This window comes from Phanerochaete carnosa, assembly GCF_000300595.1.
Source record: "Phanerochaete carnosa HHB-10118-sp unplaced genomic scaffold PHACAscaffold_13, whole genome shotgun sequence".
NCBI lineage: Eukaryota > Fungi > Basidiomycota > Agaricomycetes > Polyporales > Phanerochaetaceae > Phanerochaete > Phanerochaete carnosa.
In genome coordinates this window covers 526,408-543,333 of record NW_006767640.1, presented here as the reverse complement: position 1 = coordinate 543,333, position 16,926 = coordinate 526,408, and the positions used below count along the sequence as shown (strand labels likewise).

Below are 16,926 nucleotides of genomic sequence, written 5' to 3'. Positions count from 1 at the left end.
ACTCTTACCCTTTTTGGCGGACTGCCGTGCGTGCGTGCGTGCGTTGCGATAGGTTCCGATGCCCTGGCAAAGAGCCCGCGTTGCGTTGCGGGAGCAGTTCGCGCCTGAGAAATCGAAGGTGGGGGGATGCTGCTGCTGCTGCTGCTGCGGCGCGTGGTGTGGCAAAACTGTACAGAGTGCTCGCAGAAGGCCCCAAGGAGGGGGATGCGCCGCATGTGCACGCATGAGAAGGCACGGCGGGCTGAGCTCTTCGCGTGATAGATCCTGCCAAGGGTTCGTGATGCCTTCCTGTGCAGGCGGTGCGCGCGCTCGGCGTGTCGTCGTCGTCGTCTCCTTCACTCAATACTTTCGCGGGAGGGCTGCTGGCATGTGCTCACGCGCGCTGGCACAGTGCGTCCCTTTTTTTGTTTTTGTTTTTGCAGACGCATTTTCGTTGACGTGTACCACGGATCGCGGCCATGCGTACAGGCCAACCGCGGCGGTCAGTGGCGTGTTTACTTGAAGCGGACTCTGGGCGCGAGAGAGAGAGATAGCACGTCGCCGGTGCTGTGGTAGATTCGCGCGGGGAAACGTAGGACGAACGGCGCGCAGAGGATTCGCCGCGAGGGGCGGATGAGGTCACGCGCCGCGCTGGGCTGGAGCTGCCCAGCTCGATGTGCGTTCTAGACGGACCCACCCGTCGCGGGCTTCGAGTGTGCTCCAATACTCCAGCTCGGGCACATTACTGCATGCATGCATGATACGGTTTGCATTCGACGGGGTTTTGGCAGTGCGCCATGGCGCCATGCTGGAAAATTCTTCGATATACTCAGCATCCGTCCGTTCATGCACATGTCGCCATCTGCACAAGACGATGGTAATAATAATTTTCTGGGGGCTAACAGTGCGCGGCTAGGACATCCCTCGAGACGGCAGAAAACATGCACCATGCATGGCAAACAAGAACAGCCACACGCGTATTGTTTTGCATTTTCTGCATGCTCGGTGTCGTGCATCATGTGCCAGCGCGCTATCGCCCCCCATCGTACGCTCTATCACAAAGCGGGCGAGAGATCGAACAGGGTGCGGGAGGACAACAGCAGCGATAGGCGAGATACCAATGCGGGACAAGGCGACAGGCGAGAGATCGAGGACATAACGGGGCGGCGGCGGCGGAGGCAGGCATCCTAGGAAAACCGGCAAGGCACGCGCAGAGGCTGTTTAGACATTTATGGAAGGTACGCGTGATGTGGGATCAGCAATATATGCGGTGGCGCCGTGGAGCGGTTACCCAGCCCGCCACACATCAGAAGAGGGGTGGGTCATGCAGGGAACACCGTCTATGGCTCGCTGCGGTGCGTCGGGACGACACAGACATACGAGGCATAAAGTGCTTGCGCGCGGACTAGCAGCGGTGTATTGGACAACGGGGGGCCCTTGCACAAGGTTCGTCGGGACGTTCGAAATGCAGCTAGAAGGCGGGCGAAGATCAGCGTTGCTCTCGTCACACCGAGGTGCACCGTTGCCTCGTCCCGCTCGCCGCTAGCGCTGTGCAGCGCAGCCTGCAGGGCGCGCTAGGCTCGAAACAGAAAACACTAGCAGGCACAGCATGCGCAGTGCCCAGCCAAGCGTCGGAGCCGATGCGTCCGAGTTCGCGAGGTAGGAATTGTCGCTGGTCCACGCCTCCCGCGGGGGTTGCACACCACTGTGTTCCTGGCACTAACGTACAACGGGGGCCACCGACACGGCAGTGCGCGAGTGCGGCGACGCCACAGCAGACACGCATGCACCGCGCCCGCCGGGTCTCGTCTCCCACCCTCGCGCACGCCGCACAATCGCCTCCAGAAGCTGGCTCTGCCGGCATGCCCAGGGCCCCGCGACGGCGGAGCGCCCGCGGGTTTGACAGAAAACATCGAAAAAGGTTTTTGGGCCTGGTCCGCTGTCTGTTGTGTGTGTGTGTCGGCGACTCAAAGGCAAGCTAAGGCTGGCCACACACTGGCGTGACATGGATCTGCATCTGCGACAGCTTGACACCGCTTCATCGCCTGTCCTTTTGCCCTTCACGCGAACGGCGCGATGACCAGACCGAGACCGCCAAAGATTGAGGTGAGATGTGCTTTCCCTTCGAGCGGGTGGCGGTGCCAGCTCTGTGCGAACGTCCGCGAGCAGCGCGGCGGGGGAAGTTCCCACGCGTGCGGGATGCAAGCATTCTTGACTCTTCGGACCCTTGTAGTGGGCTTCCCACGGCCCCGAGAAAGGCAGGCTCGTTGGGTCGGGTGGATTGCACACGGACGTTCCCAAGGATGATTCCAGGCATGGAATGCCTCTGGCCGTGCGAAGCCAGGACGCGAAACCAGAGTAAGGTGCGCTAGTGCGGGTGCACTGGAGCCTGAGCCTGGGCGGATCACCGGGCTCGCACAGGACCGTTAGCCTTTGCAGCTGTCACAGCGGCCGCCGAGAGCCATCTGAGATGCCTCCATGGCTGTACATGTCCACATCAACGCCCGCCCGCTTCGCCGCGTACGAGGGCACGCGCCATTACATCATCTCTACCAATCCACACGGTCTTAGTCCAGGGTCGGGAGCCCAGCGCAGTGGCCCCGGCAGTCCAAGTCATTTGCACACAATGCGTCAGATTCTGTTCGGGCCTGCGAGGCGCCAAGGCACACACACACACACAATGTATCTGAGACTTCATTATGTACGCGCCCCGAAGCGTGTGCAATACGTAAAGAGAGATGGGAACCATTCCAGCGCCTGGACAGCGCGCCACGGCCCAGCCCATCGAGTGCGACGAGTCTACAATGAGACAATGAGACTCATTTGAAGCGGAACATGCGCTGGGTAAGTTGGGTCACCTGAAAACCTAAGAGGATGATTACGGGATGATGGTGCCAGGAGATGGTGATGAAAGTGAAGATGCGGTGGCCTCCCGAATGTTGCACGCGTCGAACTAAATTGCAAGAACTTCCGGTAGGGGTCGTAAGTTTGAGAGATTCAAACGTTCGTCACGGGGGCACTATGCAATATTTGCATGTGCGCTGCAGTTCGTGAACAAGTCCGGAACAAGCCATCTTTCCCACATAGGCACGGAAGCCGTGGGAAAAGCGCCACGTGGCGCTTGCAGGCTTTGCACGCTGGTGCCTTGGCCGGGACTCGCTTTGACAAACCACCCCCACTTTGCTGTACGATGCAAGCAACGATTTCGAGGATTTATTCCACCCAACGACTCGTCAGTGCTTAGCTCACGCTTTAATCTCTCAACACTGCAAGATCACCGCCCCCGCAGGCATGACTTGGCGTGGCGTTCAGCAGAGCGTAAAAGTGCGCAAGGTGAGCACACCTCTGTATGATGATGCTTCCTCGAACAAACTGTTGACATTGTGGTCGATGCCATGATGATGCCACCAGTGATTTACAGTGCACATGCCTCAAAGGCAAGGAGCGACGGCAGCATCACCTAAAATTTTCTTTTAGACCAACCACCCAAGCACGCAGGACACACCGCAAGGCAAAAACTTGTGCACGACCGGCGAAGGCGCTCCATCATTCCACGTCTCCTACCGCAGGCTCGCTGCTCCTCGTGCCGCGGCAGCCCTCGCGGCGGCACGCAGAGTCACCGATGACGCGCCGCGAAGCACCGTCCCGCCGGCAGGCCCTTTGGCAGGATCTATCAACAGAAAAGGGTCCGAAGCTCGTCTGTGCATCATCATCATCATCGGGCTGCGCCTCGATGCCGGTCGCGCGTGCTGCTGCTGCTGCTCCGCGCCGAGATGCGTGTTTGCGCCGCCGATGATGTTTACTCGTGTCTTGTGTTGCGCGTTGGTAAAAGTAGACGTCCCTGCGAGGGGCCCCGTCGGTCCGCTGCGCGCAGAACACCGCGAGTCGTGTCTCCCACCAACGTCTCGCACTCTGCGGTCCACGGACGGAGGGGCACGCCTGGACGTCGCAACGGCCCGCCAGGAAAACGTCCGCGGAACGTCGGGCCTGACGAACGATCCTGGTTGCGCGGAGAGCCATAACGATACCGCGCCGCTCCCACTCCCACCGGCGCGTCGAATGTCCCTCCTTATCCAAGCACATCGTGCGTGGGAGCATCGATGCGCCACGCGCTGATACACACGCCCTGGTGATGGTGCTGCACTCTCCCTTTGCCACAGATCCCTGCCCACTGGCAAGAGCACGCACACAGGCTCTCGGAGGACGCGCGCAGGGAGCGGCCGCGGCCGTGGGCCCAGCCACGAAACACACCTTCGCCACCGCCGCCCTGCCCGACCTCACCCCACGTCAGCGTCCGCACACGCACCGAACCGAAACCCCGCCACCGCCCTGCTGCTCCACTGCGAACCCCGTCCCACGGCACAGCCGCGGAGGCGAGGCGGGAGCTCAGGTGCGGCCGCGTGTGGTTCCTGTTCTGTTCGTTGGGGGGGGAGGGGGGGGGCCGTCGCACACGCAAGACCGTGCCCGACGATCCTTTCGTCCACGCTCTTTTTCTGTCTTGGTGCTTCTCTGCTCAGCGCTCAGCCCTGGTTCTTCCCATCGCGACAGGAGATGCGTCGCCGGAATCACCATTGTCGGGCTGCACTAGATGATGCTCGGTCGTTTGTTGATGATGATGGTGATGCCCCGCTGGTGGTGCCTATCAGGCGAGCAGCGATGGGGATGCACATCGAGCTGCGGGGCGCGCACAACCAGGAGATGGACAAGCCATTTGCGTCGACATCTTTTTTTTTCCTTGCGTGCGAGCGAGCGAGAGAAGCCCCATGGTTTGGGTTTGATTTCGCTGATTGTGGTCGCCAGCTTGGGGCGAGTTTGGTAGGGGCGAGGGGGTGGCTTGGTGTTTCGCAAAGCGTTCGGATCTTGCTGCTCGTTGTTCGGGCAGAAGCAGCGCGTCCTGGGTCTGATCTCGTATCAGGAAAGGGACCTCGGAGGTGAGGAGGCGCGTATGTGCATTTCCGCTGGATTTCTGTTTTTGTTGTAAACCGGAAGACGCGGCTGGTAACGTTATATTTGGCAGCCGAGTTCCTCCTGGAAGGTCGTCGAGGCGATGCGCACAGCCCGCGAAGTACTAGCATCCATAGTAGTGGTGGTTTGCTCAACTGGCAGAGCGAAACAATGTCGCGGTCGTGTATTTGTTTGCTGAACCTTATTTGCAAGGTCTCGTCGCGAAGCAATATTAATCTGTGGCGGAACACGGAAGATTTTTATGCATGGCGCCGAGCATATACGGTAACGTTGGAACACGTCAAGTGTGCCCACCGAAGCACAGAAATTAGTACGTCGTAGTACTATACCATCCCCGGAGACTATAGTACTACCGTGAAACACGAATACCTGGATGTTGTCTTCATGGGTTGCGGATATGACGTATTGCCTCGACTAGGAAGACAGGCTCAGCGACAACTGTACAGAAGGCGAGTCCAATGTGCGATCTGTGCAGGTCCGACATAGGAACGGTTTCTTAACGGACTCCCGAAGGCGGTACGACGCGGCAGAGCCTGGGATGCTCGAACTGGGCAGTGAGCATCCTCCTCCGATTCGGAGCTCGTAATGAGACGATTATTCGAAAGTGCATGTTGTATATGTCGTGTGGCCATTGTTGGGTCGTTTGTCGAATCCGACATCTCGCTTGAGTAAGGGCACCAAGGAGAGGAGATTGACTGGTGGGGGCCTTCAGCGAAGCTTTGTCAACCCGGCTCTGTTGCCTGACAAGATACACTCCTTCTCGCCGTCTGGTACAGCTCGCGGGCCCCGTTGCTCCCTTCTAGAACGGTTTCTGCCTCGTCCTAGAGATTGAAAGCGGTCCGGCATGTAAGCACAATATAGTCATTTCGCTCACCAGCTTACTCAAGTAACATTTGGCCACGGCCCCAGACCGCAATGAGTAAGGACGTATTTGACGCGACATATGGGCCCTCCACGATACGACATGACCCTGGGGCGTGCACTTGTGAGTGCCCAGTCCAAAACCTTTCGTGCTCGCAGAGTGAAGACGGGACAAGGGAAGATGTGTATTGATTCCGACTGTAGAATGAACCCTGGAGCACTCGGGTATGCAACCCACCCACTATTGAAGATACCATAAATGAAATATGAAAAATATACCCTATGAAAAATATACCCAACGAGATATGTACGCATAAAAACTAAACAGCCTCGCTCAGCACGATATCAGTTGTACCTCGACAAAGAGGACTTACAATGTTAAATAACCAAGTAAAACTCTATATGCAAGCCGGGTCTGGCGTCGAGTCGATGCGCAGGATGCCCCGCTCTTCGAACTCGGCAAACATGCGCCGGACGGTGGCGACTATCATGCTCATCATGGGCTCCTCGCCCCAGACGTGGAACGCGACGCGCTTGAGGGACGAAAACTGCGGTGTGCCGAGTAGGCGGACGATCTGGTCCCATGGCGGAGACACGAGCTCGTCCAGGTCCTCCTGCCAGAGGTAGAAGCCGAGCTCCTCGATGTACGGCGACGAGACCTGTGAGAGTAGGTGCGGGAACCACTCGAAGGAGAGATCGTCCGCGCCATACAGACGCGCGTACGCGGCGGGCGAGCAGAGCTCGAGGATGACAAGGCCCGTGTTGAGCGTGAGGTCGACGTGTTTCTTCAGGGGCTCTGCGCGCCGGAGGTTAGTTTTCATGGCGGGAGACTGCGCACAAGGACGTACCTATGAAGCCGCCCTGCTCTTTCATAGAGACCAAAGCGATCTTCAGCTGCTTAAGTCGTGGGCCACACGCCCCAATGATCGTCCCAAGCGCAGGCAAGGAAGTGTCCTGCAGCGGACAGCTAGCGAAATAATCCAGCGTCTTGTGGAAGCCAGAATCGACTATGAACGCCGCAAACCTATCCGGATCCAATCGACATGAGTTAGAGGTGAATGACTTGAAGTTGTTCGGCCTTCGATCGGGCAGCAGCCTGAGCTCCTTGCTGGCGGTTGCGCTCTCGCGATAAACAACCATTTCGTTTGCATATACTATCTCCAGGTGGGGAAAGGATCCGAGAAGCGTCAGAAAGGTGTTCGTAGAGTCTAGCTCGCAGCCGAGGAGATGCAGACTCCTGATGGCCCGAAACCCCAGAATGGGCGTAGCGGTGAAGATTGCCTTGCCCTTCAGATAAAGCGCGGTGGCTTTTGGTAGCTTCTCCGAGATCGAGAATAGGTGTTTGTCGACCCATGGTGGCGACTCGTGGGCACTCACTGTGACATGCACCTCCTTCACAAACGAGCCTACGCCTGGACTTGACTCGAGGATTTTAATAAATGTTTGAGAGTTTCGGAGGTTGAGGTGTACGATATTGAAGAGCAATCGCCGTGAAAATGAGAGAAAAGAATGAGACGCCAGACTGCAACTCTTAAGAGTCTGCGCATCATCCTGGAGGAAGTCGACGATACGGGCAATGAGCTCGTTGGAAAGGTGTGGAATTTTCGCCGCAGAAGGTGGCGTCGAAGGCTTAAACTGCTTTGGCTGCTTTGTCTTCGATTTCGGAGGAGCGAGAGACATCTTCTTCTGCTTCGTCGCTGGTCCGGTCATCGTGCGAAGCTGCAAAGCTCATACAAGGTTAACTACGTCGCAAGCGCGCTACAACCTCCGACTCCATCTCAGGTACACACACCTTTATCCTCGCAACGACCAACGACCCAGTGTCCTTAGAAACCCGCCCTGTTCGTGTTTTAAAGTGGGTCGGTTAAGATAGAGTTCGCAGCTGCTGGGTTCCTGTGGCGAGGCGCGCCGCCGAGACTCTAGGGCCAAGTGGTTTATAAGCTACTGTAATCCCAAGAAAAATGCGAGACCTGTGCTTACCGTGGTCTATGCTAGCTGATATGGCGTGATTTGAATCAAGTGAGAGTGCCTCGAGACTCGAGAGGAACGGCGAGGTCGTGCATTGCGGTCAACATCAATGTCGGCCCCTGTCCCGACATGGGATGGCCCGCTCTGGCAGTTCCGCCGTAGTGTGTCCCGGTCACCGGTGAAACATGGTCTATTATTCTGGCTGCTTTGGACATCGTCATCACCTGAGGTGTGTGATGGTCGAGAGCAAGAGGAGATCAGTGGGAGGAAGTAGAGGGTCTAATTGGCAGAATGAACTTCTCAATTTCGATTGACAAGCGTGTCATGCCGTTTTCGGTTCTACCAGTAACCACTTCCGTAAAACAGTTCTAGCCGCTCTGAGCCATATCGACTTGCGCTGGTACAGTTTTGCGTCTGTCAGACTTCCCATGGACGAGCAAGAAAGCCAATTTCTGGACGAGCTCGAGGCGTTTTTGCGCCGGTCAGAGATTGGGTTCTTGTTCTCGCTTCACCCAAATACCACGGTCACGCCAGGTTTTACACCGCCCGAGCCCTGGTTATCATGGTGGGGCTGGGCCGGCGAACCGACCCCGAATGCAGAGCCAAAATGGCGGCTACTCTGGCGGTACTATGCCCAGGATACACCTGTGGACGAAGGCGATTTCGTGCACATCCCCGCTTTGTTGCGCGAATACTTGCGCCATGCACGCGGACTGCAGCTCAATCGCAGCCAAGGAGCAGAAGCTACGATTCCAAAGCGGGAGCGGCGAGATGGCTACACTCCCACAACCAAGGTCTTTCCCAGAAACGTGAATCTACACGGCATGTCGCCCAAAAAGACACACGAAGTGCAGTACATGTCCAAGTACGCCGCTAACGTACTGTCTGACCTAGCGGCTCATGGAACGATCGTCCGCCATGCAGTTGACGTTGGTGCGGGACAGGTCCGTCCTCTAACCCTTGTGCACTATCATGCGATAGCATTCACTGCTCCTATCAGTAGGCTTACTTGTCCCGAGCCCTCCGCGACGACTGTAATATCAGTGTACTGGCCGTAGATTGGAGCTCTGTACAAGAGGAGGGCGCGGCACGACGCGAACAGGACGCAAAACGGGCACAAGGGAAGAGGAAGAAGGTCGAAGGAGAGAACGGCCAGGCCAGCTCTGTATCCTTGGACGACACAACCACAAGGCTGGCGTACAAAAAGATCGTCATTACAGCAGATTCCCTGGTCACAGTCACTAAGGAGTGGACTACGAAACAATCACAGCGGGATTTCGCGCATACATCGACTGAAGACAGCGCTAGCAACACTCCGGTTATCCTTGTAGCTTTGCACGCCTGTGGATCCTTGACTTTGGATGTCTTGCGAGCCTTTGTGCGCCAACTGCGAGCGGCGCAAGAAGGGGAAATCTCGTGGAGACCTGCCGCCGGGCTGGTCGTGGGCTGCTGCTACAATCTGCTTAGGCAGGAAGGTAAGCTAAATCCGCTAATCCTTTTGACAACCGGCAATCTGATCGTCTGTAGACTGCACATCGCTTACTGGACGCAAGGTGAGCTTTGCGGAGAGTCACCTCCAGCTTGCTGCACAAATGCCGCTGCAATGGGGCCGGACCGACGCTGCGCTCGATGACGCTTCTCTTGCTGTCCGAAAAATTGCGTGGAGGGCACTACTATCTGGCATCTTGTCTCAAAACCTCGAAGAGCAACCATTTTTGAGCGGAAGAACTCGAGAGTTGAGGCGATTGGGAAGATTGAGTGACTCTGCATACCGAGGCTGGGAAGGCTTCCTTACCATTGCCCAGGAGAAGCTCGGCGTCGAAATGGCTGGGGTTGCTAGGGACGGTGTCATGGAGAGTCGCCTGGAGGTTTTCCACTTACTTCGATGTGTCTTGGGGCCTGTCGTCGAGAGTTTCATCCTGCTAGACCGCAAGCTATGGTTGCAGGAGCAACTTGCGGTGAGTGGGAGTGTACGAGGCATGTCGTCATCGAGACTGACGAGCGTTCATATCGCAGAGTCTCGGGATGTGTTGGCAGGTCCGCCTCGTGAATTTATTCGATCAGAGTTCGGGTAGTGCTCGCAACGTGGGGATTGTCGTCGTACCTCGTTCGTCTCGGTAGTACTATTGTTTGTTACACCTGCGTATCGTCATTCCTCTACGAGATGAAGCTTCCAAGTTGAGCCTTATGCGGGACATGTGGCGTGGTCGGGCGTCACCCTGGCGTAGGCAACAGCCCCCGCGCCTGCCTCACGCACGGCCACGACAAACTTGCCCCCCGCCGTCGTTGTCGCTGGCGGCCCCGATCCTCCACATCTCATATTCTCTTTCTTTTCTACTTGACAGTCACTCTTTCCTTTTTCACGGACGATGGGACAGGCGAATTCACGCCAACGCGCTGCTCAACGACAAGGCTCTGCTCCAGAGCCTCCGCAGGATCCTACAATTGCAGAGTCCACCAGCTCAGAAGCTTCCGAATCACCCGTACAGGACACCCAGACCGAGAAGAAGAAAGGCAAACGCGCCGCATTACGCCGCAGTATCCTGGGTTTAGTCCCCTCGTCGTCGTCATCACCCTCGTCCTCCCGGTCTAGGAAAGATAGTATTACGTCTGACCTTGAACCTTCGCAATCTCTACGCAAGCGATGGCGCTCGTCGAAACGCTTCTCCAAGGCCCCCACACAGCTCTCGAGCCTACCGGAGCCCGCACAGCAGTCTGGCATTTTTGGAGGAGATAGGGAAGGTGTAGGCAGCGGAGCCTCAGCTGTAGTCGTATCTTCTGGTACGCCTTCTCAGTCGCAACCCAGTGATAGTTCTGCGTCCCATACTGCTGCACGCTCCTCGACACTGGGCGTTGAATCCTCTGAAGAGGAGAGGCCGCCCGAACCTGCGAATGGACTCGCTTCCCCGAATAATCTCACACCGCACACACCAAATTCCGCTGCCGCCGAGTCCAGCAATCCAGTACCTACGTACCCTACTCCTGAGGATATCCGAAGGGAAGTCGCAGAATTCTTGACTGGCCGGGCGGAACCGTCACCTACTGGCTCCGAGATTGTCACGAGTGCCTCTCCTCCAGAGTCGGCGCCCCCGAACACAAACGCAGGCCACCTACAACATGGCGTTCCTCAGGCTTTTCCGCCTCCAGGTACACTTGTCGTTGTGCAAGGTGTCGTTAATACTACCGATACTCCCCATGCGCCGCCATCACAGACCCTTTCTTCGCCCGCGCATCCGCCACCCGCTACGCCAAGCTCTCGGCCCTCAACAGCTCTCCATTCTGCACCGCAAGAGCCGCCCATACGTCGCCGCGCAAGCTCTGTGTCTAATCCTCGCTCTTCCACGCGCTTGGAGGATCGACACGCCGGACGCAGCAGGCTGTCCTCGTTCATGCGCTCAGGCAGGGGCTCAGACACCAGCTTACACGCGCATACAATGTCATCGCCCGAGGCCGATCTCAGATCGCATATCGATGACAGTCCGCCGTCTACCATGGACGGCAGCCCTTCCTCAGCAGCAGAGACCCAAAGCAGCACTCTGTCAGAACAGCCCAGCCATTCTCGTGGTCTCTCGCCAGGGTCTATCGATGTTCTTGGCACGCTCCTCAGGTGCGTGACTGCCTTCTGCAATACGACATATCTAATTATTGCTTGTACAGTGTTGCTGCGGCCGCGACGGCGGCGTCCTTGTTCTCTCCTGGGCTCAGTCTGAACAACCCGAACAGCCCACCCAGTTCGAACCCATCCTCGAGCCCACCGTCTCCGCAGACAAGCACACGGCCACTTTCCCCGACTCCTACCGCAGGTCTAGGCGCTTTAGGCGGACTTGGTGGCTTATCAGGTCTGGGTCTGAACTCGAACCCTACTTCAGCGCCACAGGACAGCAGGGACCGCATTCGGAATGTTTGGGACAGTATTCGGGAACGCGTTGGCCTGAACTCGCGTAGTAATGGTCCGTCTGATCGACCAGCAGAGGATGGGCCTGGTGCTACTACACCAGGAGGCGGCAACCCACGCATGCGTCCGGGCGAGATGATGCTTGCAGAGATGGCACGAGCGCTGAATGCGGGTCTTGGTCTGGCTCACAACCCCAGCAACAGCACCAGTGAGAGAAGGCAGGAGTCCGCCAGCCCACCGCATGCTTTCTTCCCGTCGATTACAGACTCTGGCGGTAGTCCTCCTGAGGGCAGTTTTGAGCGATTCCTCGCGAACCTGCAGAACGACCTCAGGACGATCCTCGGCGAAGAACCTTCCACTGTAGCCTCTCAGGGTGCCGATGTCTCTGTGGAGCCTCCATCCGGGAGTCCGGATGTCGTGGAACAGGCGCAAGCACAAGAACCGGAACGAGTAGCGTCTCGTCCTCCAACCCCCATACCGTCTACCGGAGCTGACGATGACGAGGAGCTTACTGGGGAATGATGACGATCCTCCGCCGCTCGCCGACGACGCCGACTCTGATTCTGACGAGAGCTTCCATGATGCTGATGGTGCAGGATCCGACAGCTCTGATCATCAGACTATCACAGACCAGCCACTTCGTACACCAACTCCCATACCCGACTCCATCGCCCAGGACCATCCTGCTCATACAGAACCAGCTGAGAACCGACGTCGCGAACGTCCTGCCATCAACTTGTGGCGCATATATCGTTTCGATCCAATCCCTGCAACGCACGCACAGACACAGGCGACTGTTTCGCCTCGACCAGGCGGCAACAGCTTCGCTTCTGTACATGAGACCGGTCTGGGTGCTTCGACGTCGGGACCACCGCCACTGACGCGCTCGTCCTCCAGTGAGAGCGAATCTGGGCCCGACTCGCCGCGCTCGCCTCTGACAGACATCCCGACGCTCAATGCACATGCGAGTGTCGTAGTTCCTGTGATTGTCGTGGGCTTGCAGTCTGTCGACGTAGTGGAATCAGACGAACCGGAAGATGAGGCGACGCACATACATCCTAGGCCGAGTTCACCGACCGACCAAGCTGCTCCCGCTGAGGATGGCTCCTCAAGGCCCACGACGCCCCGCGGGCGCCGATGGCCGTCGAGGGCTGCTAATGCGCTGCGGACATGGCGCCCCGGCAGGCGAGGTTCGCAGGCACGGCGTAACGCGGACGGCAGTGGGTCGCGTACATTCCTCATATATGTCATTGGAGGTATGTGCTTTCCTTTTCATAATCCAGTGCTGGACTCAGCGTTTCTTCTAAGGGTACTATCCTCCCAACCACCATATGGTGACGGGTTCTGACAATCTTGACTCGTACGAAGCCCTGTGGGAGCTTGCTGAACTCCTCGGTCAAGTCAAGCCCCCAACTGCGACGCGGGAGGACATCGATAAGTCGGGCTTGCAGATCGTCAAGGCGTCCGAGCTACCGAGGCTTGAGGAGGAAGGTCGCGTAGCGTCGAATTGCGTTGATAGGGTAAGTCCTATCGAACTGCTCTTGAGTGCGCAGCTGCTCAACATTTTCTAGTGTCTTGTATGTCTGGACGACTACGAGCCGGATACCGAGCTTCGTCTGATGACATGTCGCCACGCGTTCCACAAGGACTGCGTCGACAAATGGCTTCAGATTGGCCGCAACAACTGTCCCGCATGTCGCACAAAGGTATGCTGACTGCTTTTGGTCGTCCGCGATGGCATTCTCACATTCATTTGCAGGGTGTGAATGTCCCAGGCGACCCGCCATCCACGACCCCTGAAGCTGCCATCGCGTAGGTAGCCTGTCGTGGCAAAATTCTCTCATCGCCCTTCGTCTTCATCTTCTCACTAAATCCTCCCTTGTGAGGTTTCCTTACCCAAAGGACGATCTCCCGATTGCCTCGTTATTTTGGTTTACTTTGACGCGATCCGCACTTTCGTTATTCTGCTCGCTCGCCTTCATATATGCTGTAGTCAAATTGCATCTCCGTGTGTAGCATCTCACTCTGACCTCGTTCCTACTTCCGCGTCTCATATTCATGTTTATCTTGGTCCCGTCGCCTCACCTCTCTCTGAATGCCCCCAGAAAACCGTGCACTTGTTGCTCTGTGCCATACGATGTTTCAATAGAAGAGAATAATTCAGACTGCGTTATCACTATTGGTTTACACTGGAGTGCGAAATGCATATTGAACAAACGAGATTTCCACTCAGAGTCCCTGCGATTCATTTCGATGGTGCTTATTTTCAGAAGTCTCCGACCGCGCCTGGCTTGCCTGGGCTGCCGGCTGTCCGCCATGCCGCCATAATGAGGTCCACGACGTCGTCCACACCCTGTCCTTGCTTGACACTAGTGAAGATTGTCGGGCCGTCGCCACGCATGAGTTTCGAGTCGCGCGCCATGACCTCCAAAGAGGCACCGACGTAAGGAGCCAGGTCGATCTGCGGCACGTGAAATCAGCATGCGGGGGCCCGGACGCGACATGGATGTGCAGGGCGCGTACCTTGTTGATGACCAGCAGGTCCGACTGCGAGATGCCTGGGCCTCCCTTCCGCGGGATCTTGTCTCCTCCCTATGGCCAGCAACGATGGGTCAAAAACGAGCAGACAGTATTTTCACGAGAGGGAGCACGCACTGAGACGTCAATGACGTAGATGATATAGTCCGCGAGCTCGCGCGAGTAGTTTGCCGCGAGGTTGTCGCCACCGCTCTCGACGAAGAGCAGCTGGCAGCTGTACCGCGCCTGGAGCGTCTCGAGCGCGCCCATGTTCGCGCTGATATCCTCGCGGATGGCGGCGTGCGGGCACCCGCCGGTCTCGATGGCGAGGATGCGCGATGCTGGCAGCGCCTTGTTCCGGATCAAGAACTCTTGATCCTCACGCGTGAATATGTCGTTCGTCACCGTTGCTGCGTGGAGGAAAGCGTAGTGAGTTTGCAGCAGGGGGAGGGGAGGGGGAGGGGCATACCTATATTATATTCCTTGCGCAGCCTCTGGCACAGTGTGAGCGTAAGCGCTGTCTTGCCTGAGCCTACGGGTCTGGTCACGATATGAGCATGGTCTGCAGTTCATGAGATCCTTGTGACACACCCGCCAATGCCGACTGTGAACCCTCTCTCTTCAAAGTTGCGCGAGCTGTAGTCCGGCATGTCGCGCTCAGAGTACTTGCCTGTAACATGAAAGTGCACCAGCGTTTAGCAAATCAATGTCTGGTGATTCCCATAAATCCCAATGGCCTGCCTGCGTTATCCAGATGCTCATGGGTATGCCCGTGCTCTCCATGCTCGTGAGAGTGCGGAGGACCGTCGTTGTGCGAGTGCGAGTGCGGGGTCTGGTTCCCTGCACCGGACGACAAGTTGTTGATGAACTGAACGGCCTCTGTCGTCATGTCTTCGCGAGCTCCTGAGACTGTCAGTAGTGGTCTCTGCCAGGAATCGGGGGGCGCATCGTAGTCACTTTGTAGACGGATTTAAACCCGAGATAACAGAGAGGAGCGTGATAACTTTGATCCGCTGATTCTGTAATGAACGACCAGATGAGACGGGATCCGCGGGATCAATAACACTGGTCGCACTCGCAAGTGCACCAACTACCTAACAGAGTCTCGGCTCCAGCCTCCAAGCCACTTGCTCCCAGGATAAGTAAACCATTGCCCGGGTTGCCCTTGGGTGACCAATGGGCAAGCCAGAACTGCGACGCAAGGTATGGTTAACGAGACTAACCTAGCGTGCAGCTGCATTTATGAAATAAGACATGTACGACTGAACTCGATGCTGCACTGCAAAAATACCGAAGCGGCAGCATGAGCACGGGTACACAGTAACACCGTGTGGGGTGTGGGACTACATGCCACAGGGAAGGGGAAGGTGGAAGAGCAATTACGTGCAGCATTGTCTTTCGTCCGTTTGTGGATATGCCATGCTTGAAGGGGTGAAAGTGAAAGTCTGAAGTCCGAAACTTCTTGTCCCTATAATAGACCAGGATATACAGGATGTCAGGCTATTGCAAATACGTAGCTGAGCACAAGGGGAAGTGCCGTATTCAGTGGTTTAATTTATACACATATATAGAGCATACCGACTCGCGGCCGAATCGCAGGTATTTCGCTCGCGGGTCACGGTTCAACTCACAGGTCTATAGGGAGTGTAGCAGGATACAGCATTATATTCAGCTTCTACATATGTATAATACTCAACAAGGCTACCATCTCTTCCGATAATGCCATCGTAGTCTGCTTCAGAGTGACTTACATGGAATGGCATTGATAACATGAGAACATGTTACTGTACGATACATGCCCACTTGCTACTTTTAGAGAATGAGAGGGATCACTAGTCATTCCAGTGAATAGTGGCGTGACCGCCAGTAACGGTCGAGTTCCAGGAGCGTTCGCATGGTACAGACTCACGGGTACGACTGATGATAAAGCCGTTCTCGGAGGTGGCAAGGAAGGTGCCCTGGAACACAGCGACGTGGTCGTCATCTTCCCCGCTTCCACCTGAATCCGCGGTGCCCTCAGGAGGGACAGTGATGAAGTTCAGACCTTCACAGAGATGGCTCCTCAACCCTGGATCTGTACTCTTACGGTAGATCTGTAGATTGTCTAAGCAGGCTGTATCAATAAGAGAGAAAGAACGCTTGCCTTCACTTTCGAGCCAATGTCAGGAGTGGCATCACTTCGCAAGGCGATAGTCCCGCGGGCAGGATCTCCGCCTTGGATGGTGTAGAGTTGGTAGAGCTGCGCGACAATGAGTGTACGCGCTTTTCCTGACTTGCTCATGCCTACCTTGCCGTCGCGGTGCACGCCCAGGAAAAACTCGTCTTCTTTGATGCCTATGTCAACGTGGGTTGGGGTAGCTTTGCCGTTTAGCTTCTCTATAGCTGAAAGGATGAGATGCGACGGGTTCGCGCCATCCAGAGTGTGTACCATGTTTCCTTCAATGCTAACTTTTCGTCAAGACGTAGATAGCCGAGATATCTGTCAACTCACTCTGTCACCGTCAATAGCCTGTCTGTTATCGCATTCAGCTCAGGGAACTCCATATCCATGCGGGGCTTTGCAGAGCCGTCCGAAGTGAATGCAATGCCCACCGCACCCGCCGAATGGACTTCGTTGCCGAAGAATAGCGTGTGCGGCCGGCCATTCACGAAGGGTGTTGACGATGCGATGAAGCCCAGCTTGAACCACTAGAGTTGCCGCCAGTGTTATTCAAGACAGGAGAGGACGGACCTCGACGAGC

General features: G+C 56.6%; 5 protein-coding genes across 5 annotated transcripts; 2 read left to right on the top strand and 3 right to left on the bottom strand.

Moving 5' to 3' along the window:
- Positions 1–5,980: 5,980 nt before the first annotated feature.
- On the bottom strand, positions 5,981–7,740 carry PHACADRAFT_214169 (uncharacterized protein). The gene is made up of 2 exons (XM_007401633.1): positions 6,654–7,740; positions 5,981–6,601 (listed from the first exon to the last, which is right to left on the bottom strand). Exons 1-2 carry the CDS (start codon positions 7,513–7,515, stop codon positions 6,204–6,206), a joined length of 1,260 nt encoding a protein of 419 aa, XP_007401695.1. The 5' UTR covers positions 7,516–7,740; the 3' UTR covers positions 5,981–6,203.
- Positions 7,741–8,201: 461 nt separating this feature from the next.
- PHACADRAFT_106493 (uncharacterized protein) lies at positions 8,202–9,894 on the top strand (the record flags this gene model as incomplete). Its single annotated transcript, XM_007401632.1, has 4 exons — positions 8,202–8,717; positions 8,777–9,292; positions 9,327–9,731; positions 9,790–9,894. 4 exons carry the CDS (start codon positions 8,202–8,204, stop codon positions 9,892–9,894), a joined length of 1,542 nt encoding a protein of 513 aa, XP_007401694.1.
- Positions 9,895–11,207: 1,313 nt separating this feature from the next.
- On the top strand, positions 11,208–13,484 carry PHACADRAFT_166995 (uncharacterized protein; the record flags this gene model as incomplete). The annotated part of the gene is made up of 6 exons (XM_007401631.1): positions 11,208–11,380; positions 11,431–12,147; positions 12,176–12,924; positions 12,977–13,188; positions 13,240–13,374; positions 13,428–13,484. The coding sequence occupies 6 exons, from the start codon at positions 11,208–11,210 to the stop codon at positions 13,482–13,484; spliced, it is 2,043 nt and encodes a 680-aa protein (XP_007401693.1).
- Positions 13,485–13,824: 340 nt separating this feature from the next.
- Positions 13,825–15,464, bottom strand: PHACADRAFT_265182 (uncharacterized protein). The gene is made up of 9 exons (XM_007401630.1): positions 15,409–15,464; positions 15,285–15,349; positions 15,143–15,206; positions 14,927–15,088; positions 14,777–14,855; positions 14,655–14,725; positions 14,324–14,595; positions 14,192–14,260; positions 13,825–14,129 (listed from the first exon to the last, which is right to left on the bottom strand). The coding sequence occupies exons 4-9, from the start codon at positions 15,072–15,074 to the stop codon at positions 13,935–13,937; spliced, it is 834 nt and encodes a 277-aa protein (XP_007401692.1). The 5' UTR covers positions 15,075–15,088; positions 15,143–15,206; positions 15,285–15,349; positions 15,409–15,464; the 3' UTR covers positions 13,825–13,934.
- A 312-nt stretch (positions 15,465–15,776) lies between these two features.
- Positions 15,777–16,923, bottom strand: PHACADRAFT_188697 (uncharacterized protein). Its single transcript, XM_007401629.1, has 4 exons — positions 16,677–16,923; positions 16,473–16,629; positions 16,335–16,424; positions 15,777–16,278 (listed from the first exon to the last, which is right to left on the bottom strand). Exons 1-4 carry the CDS (start codon positions 16,733–16,735, stop codon positions 16,018–16,020), a joined length of 567 nt encoding a protein of 188 aa, XP_007401691.1. The 5' UTR covers positions 16,736–16,923; the 3' UTR covers positions 15,777–16,017.
- Positions 16,924–16,926: the final 3 nt, after the last annotated feature.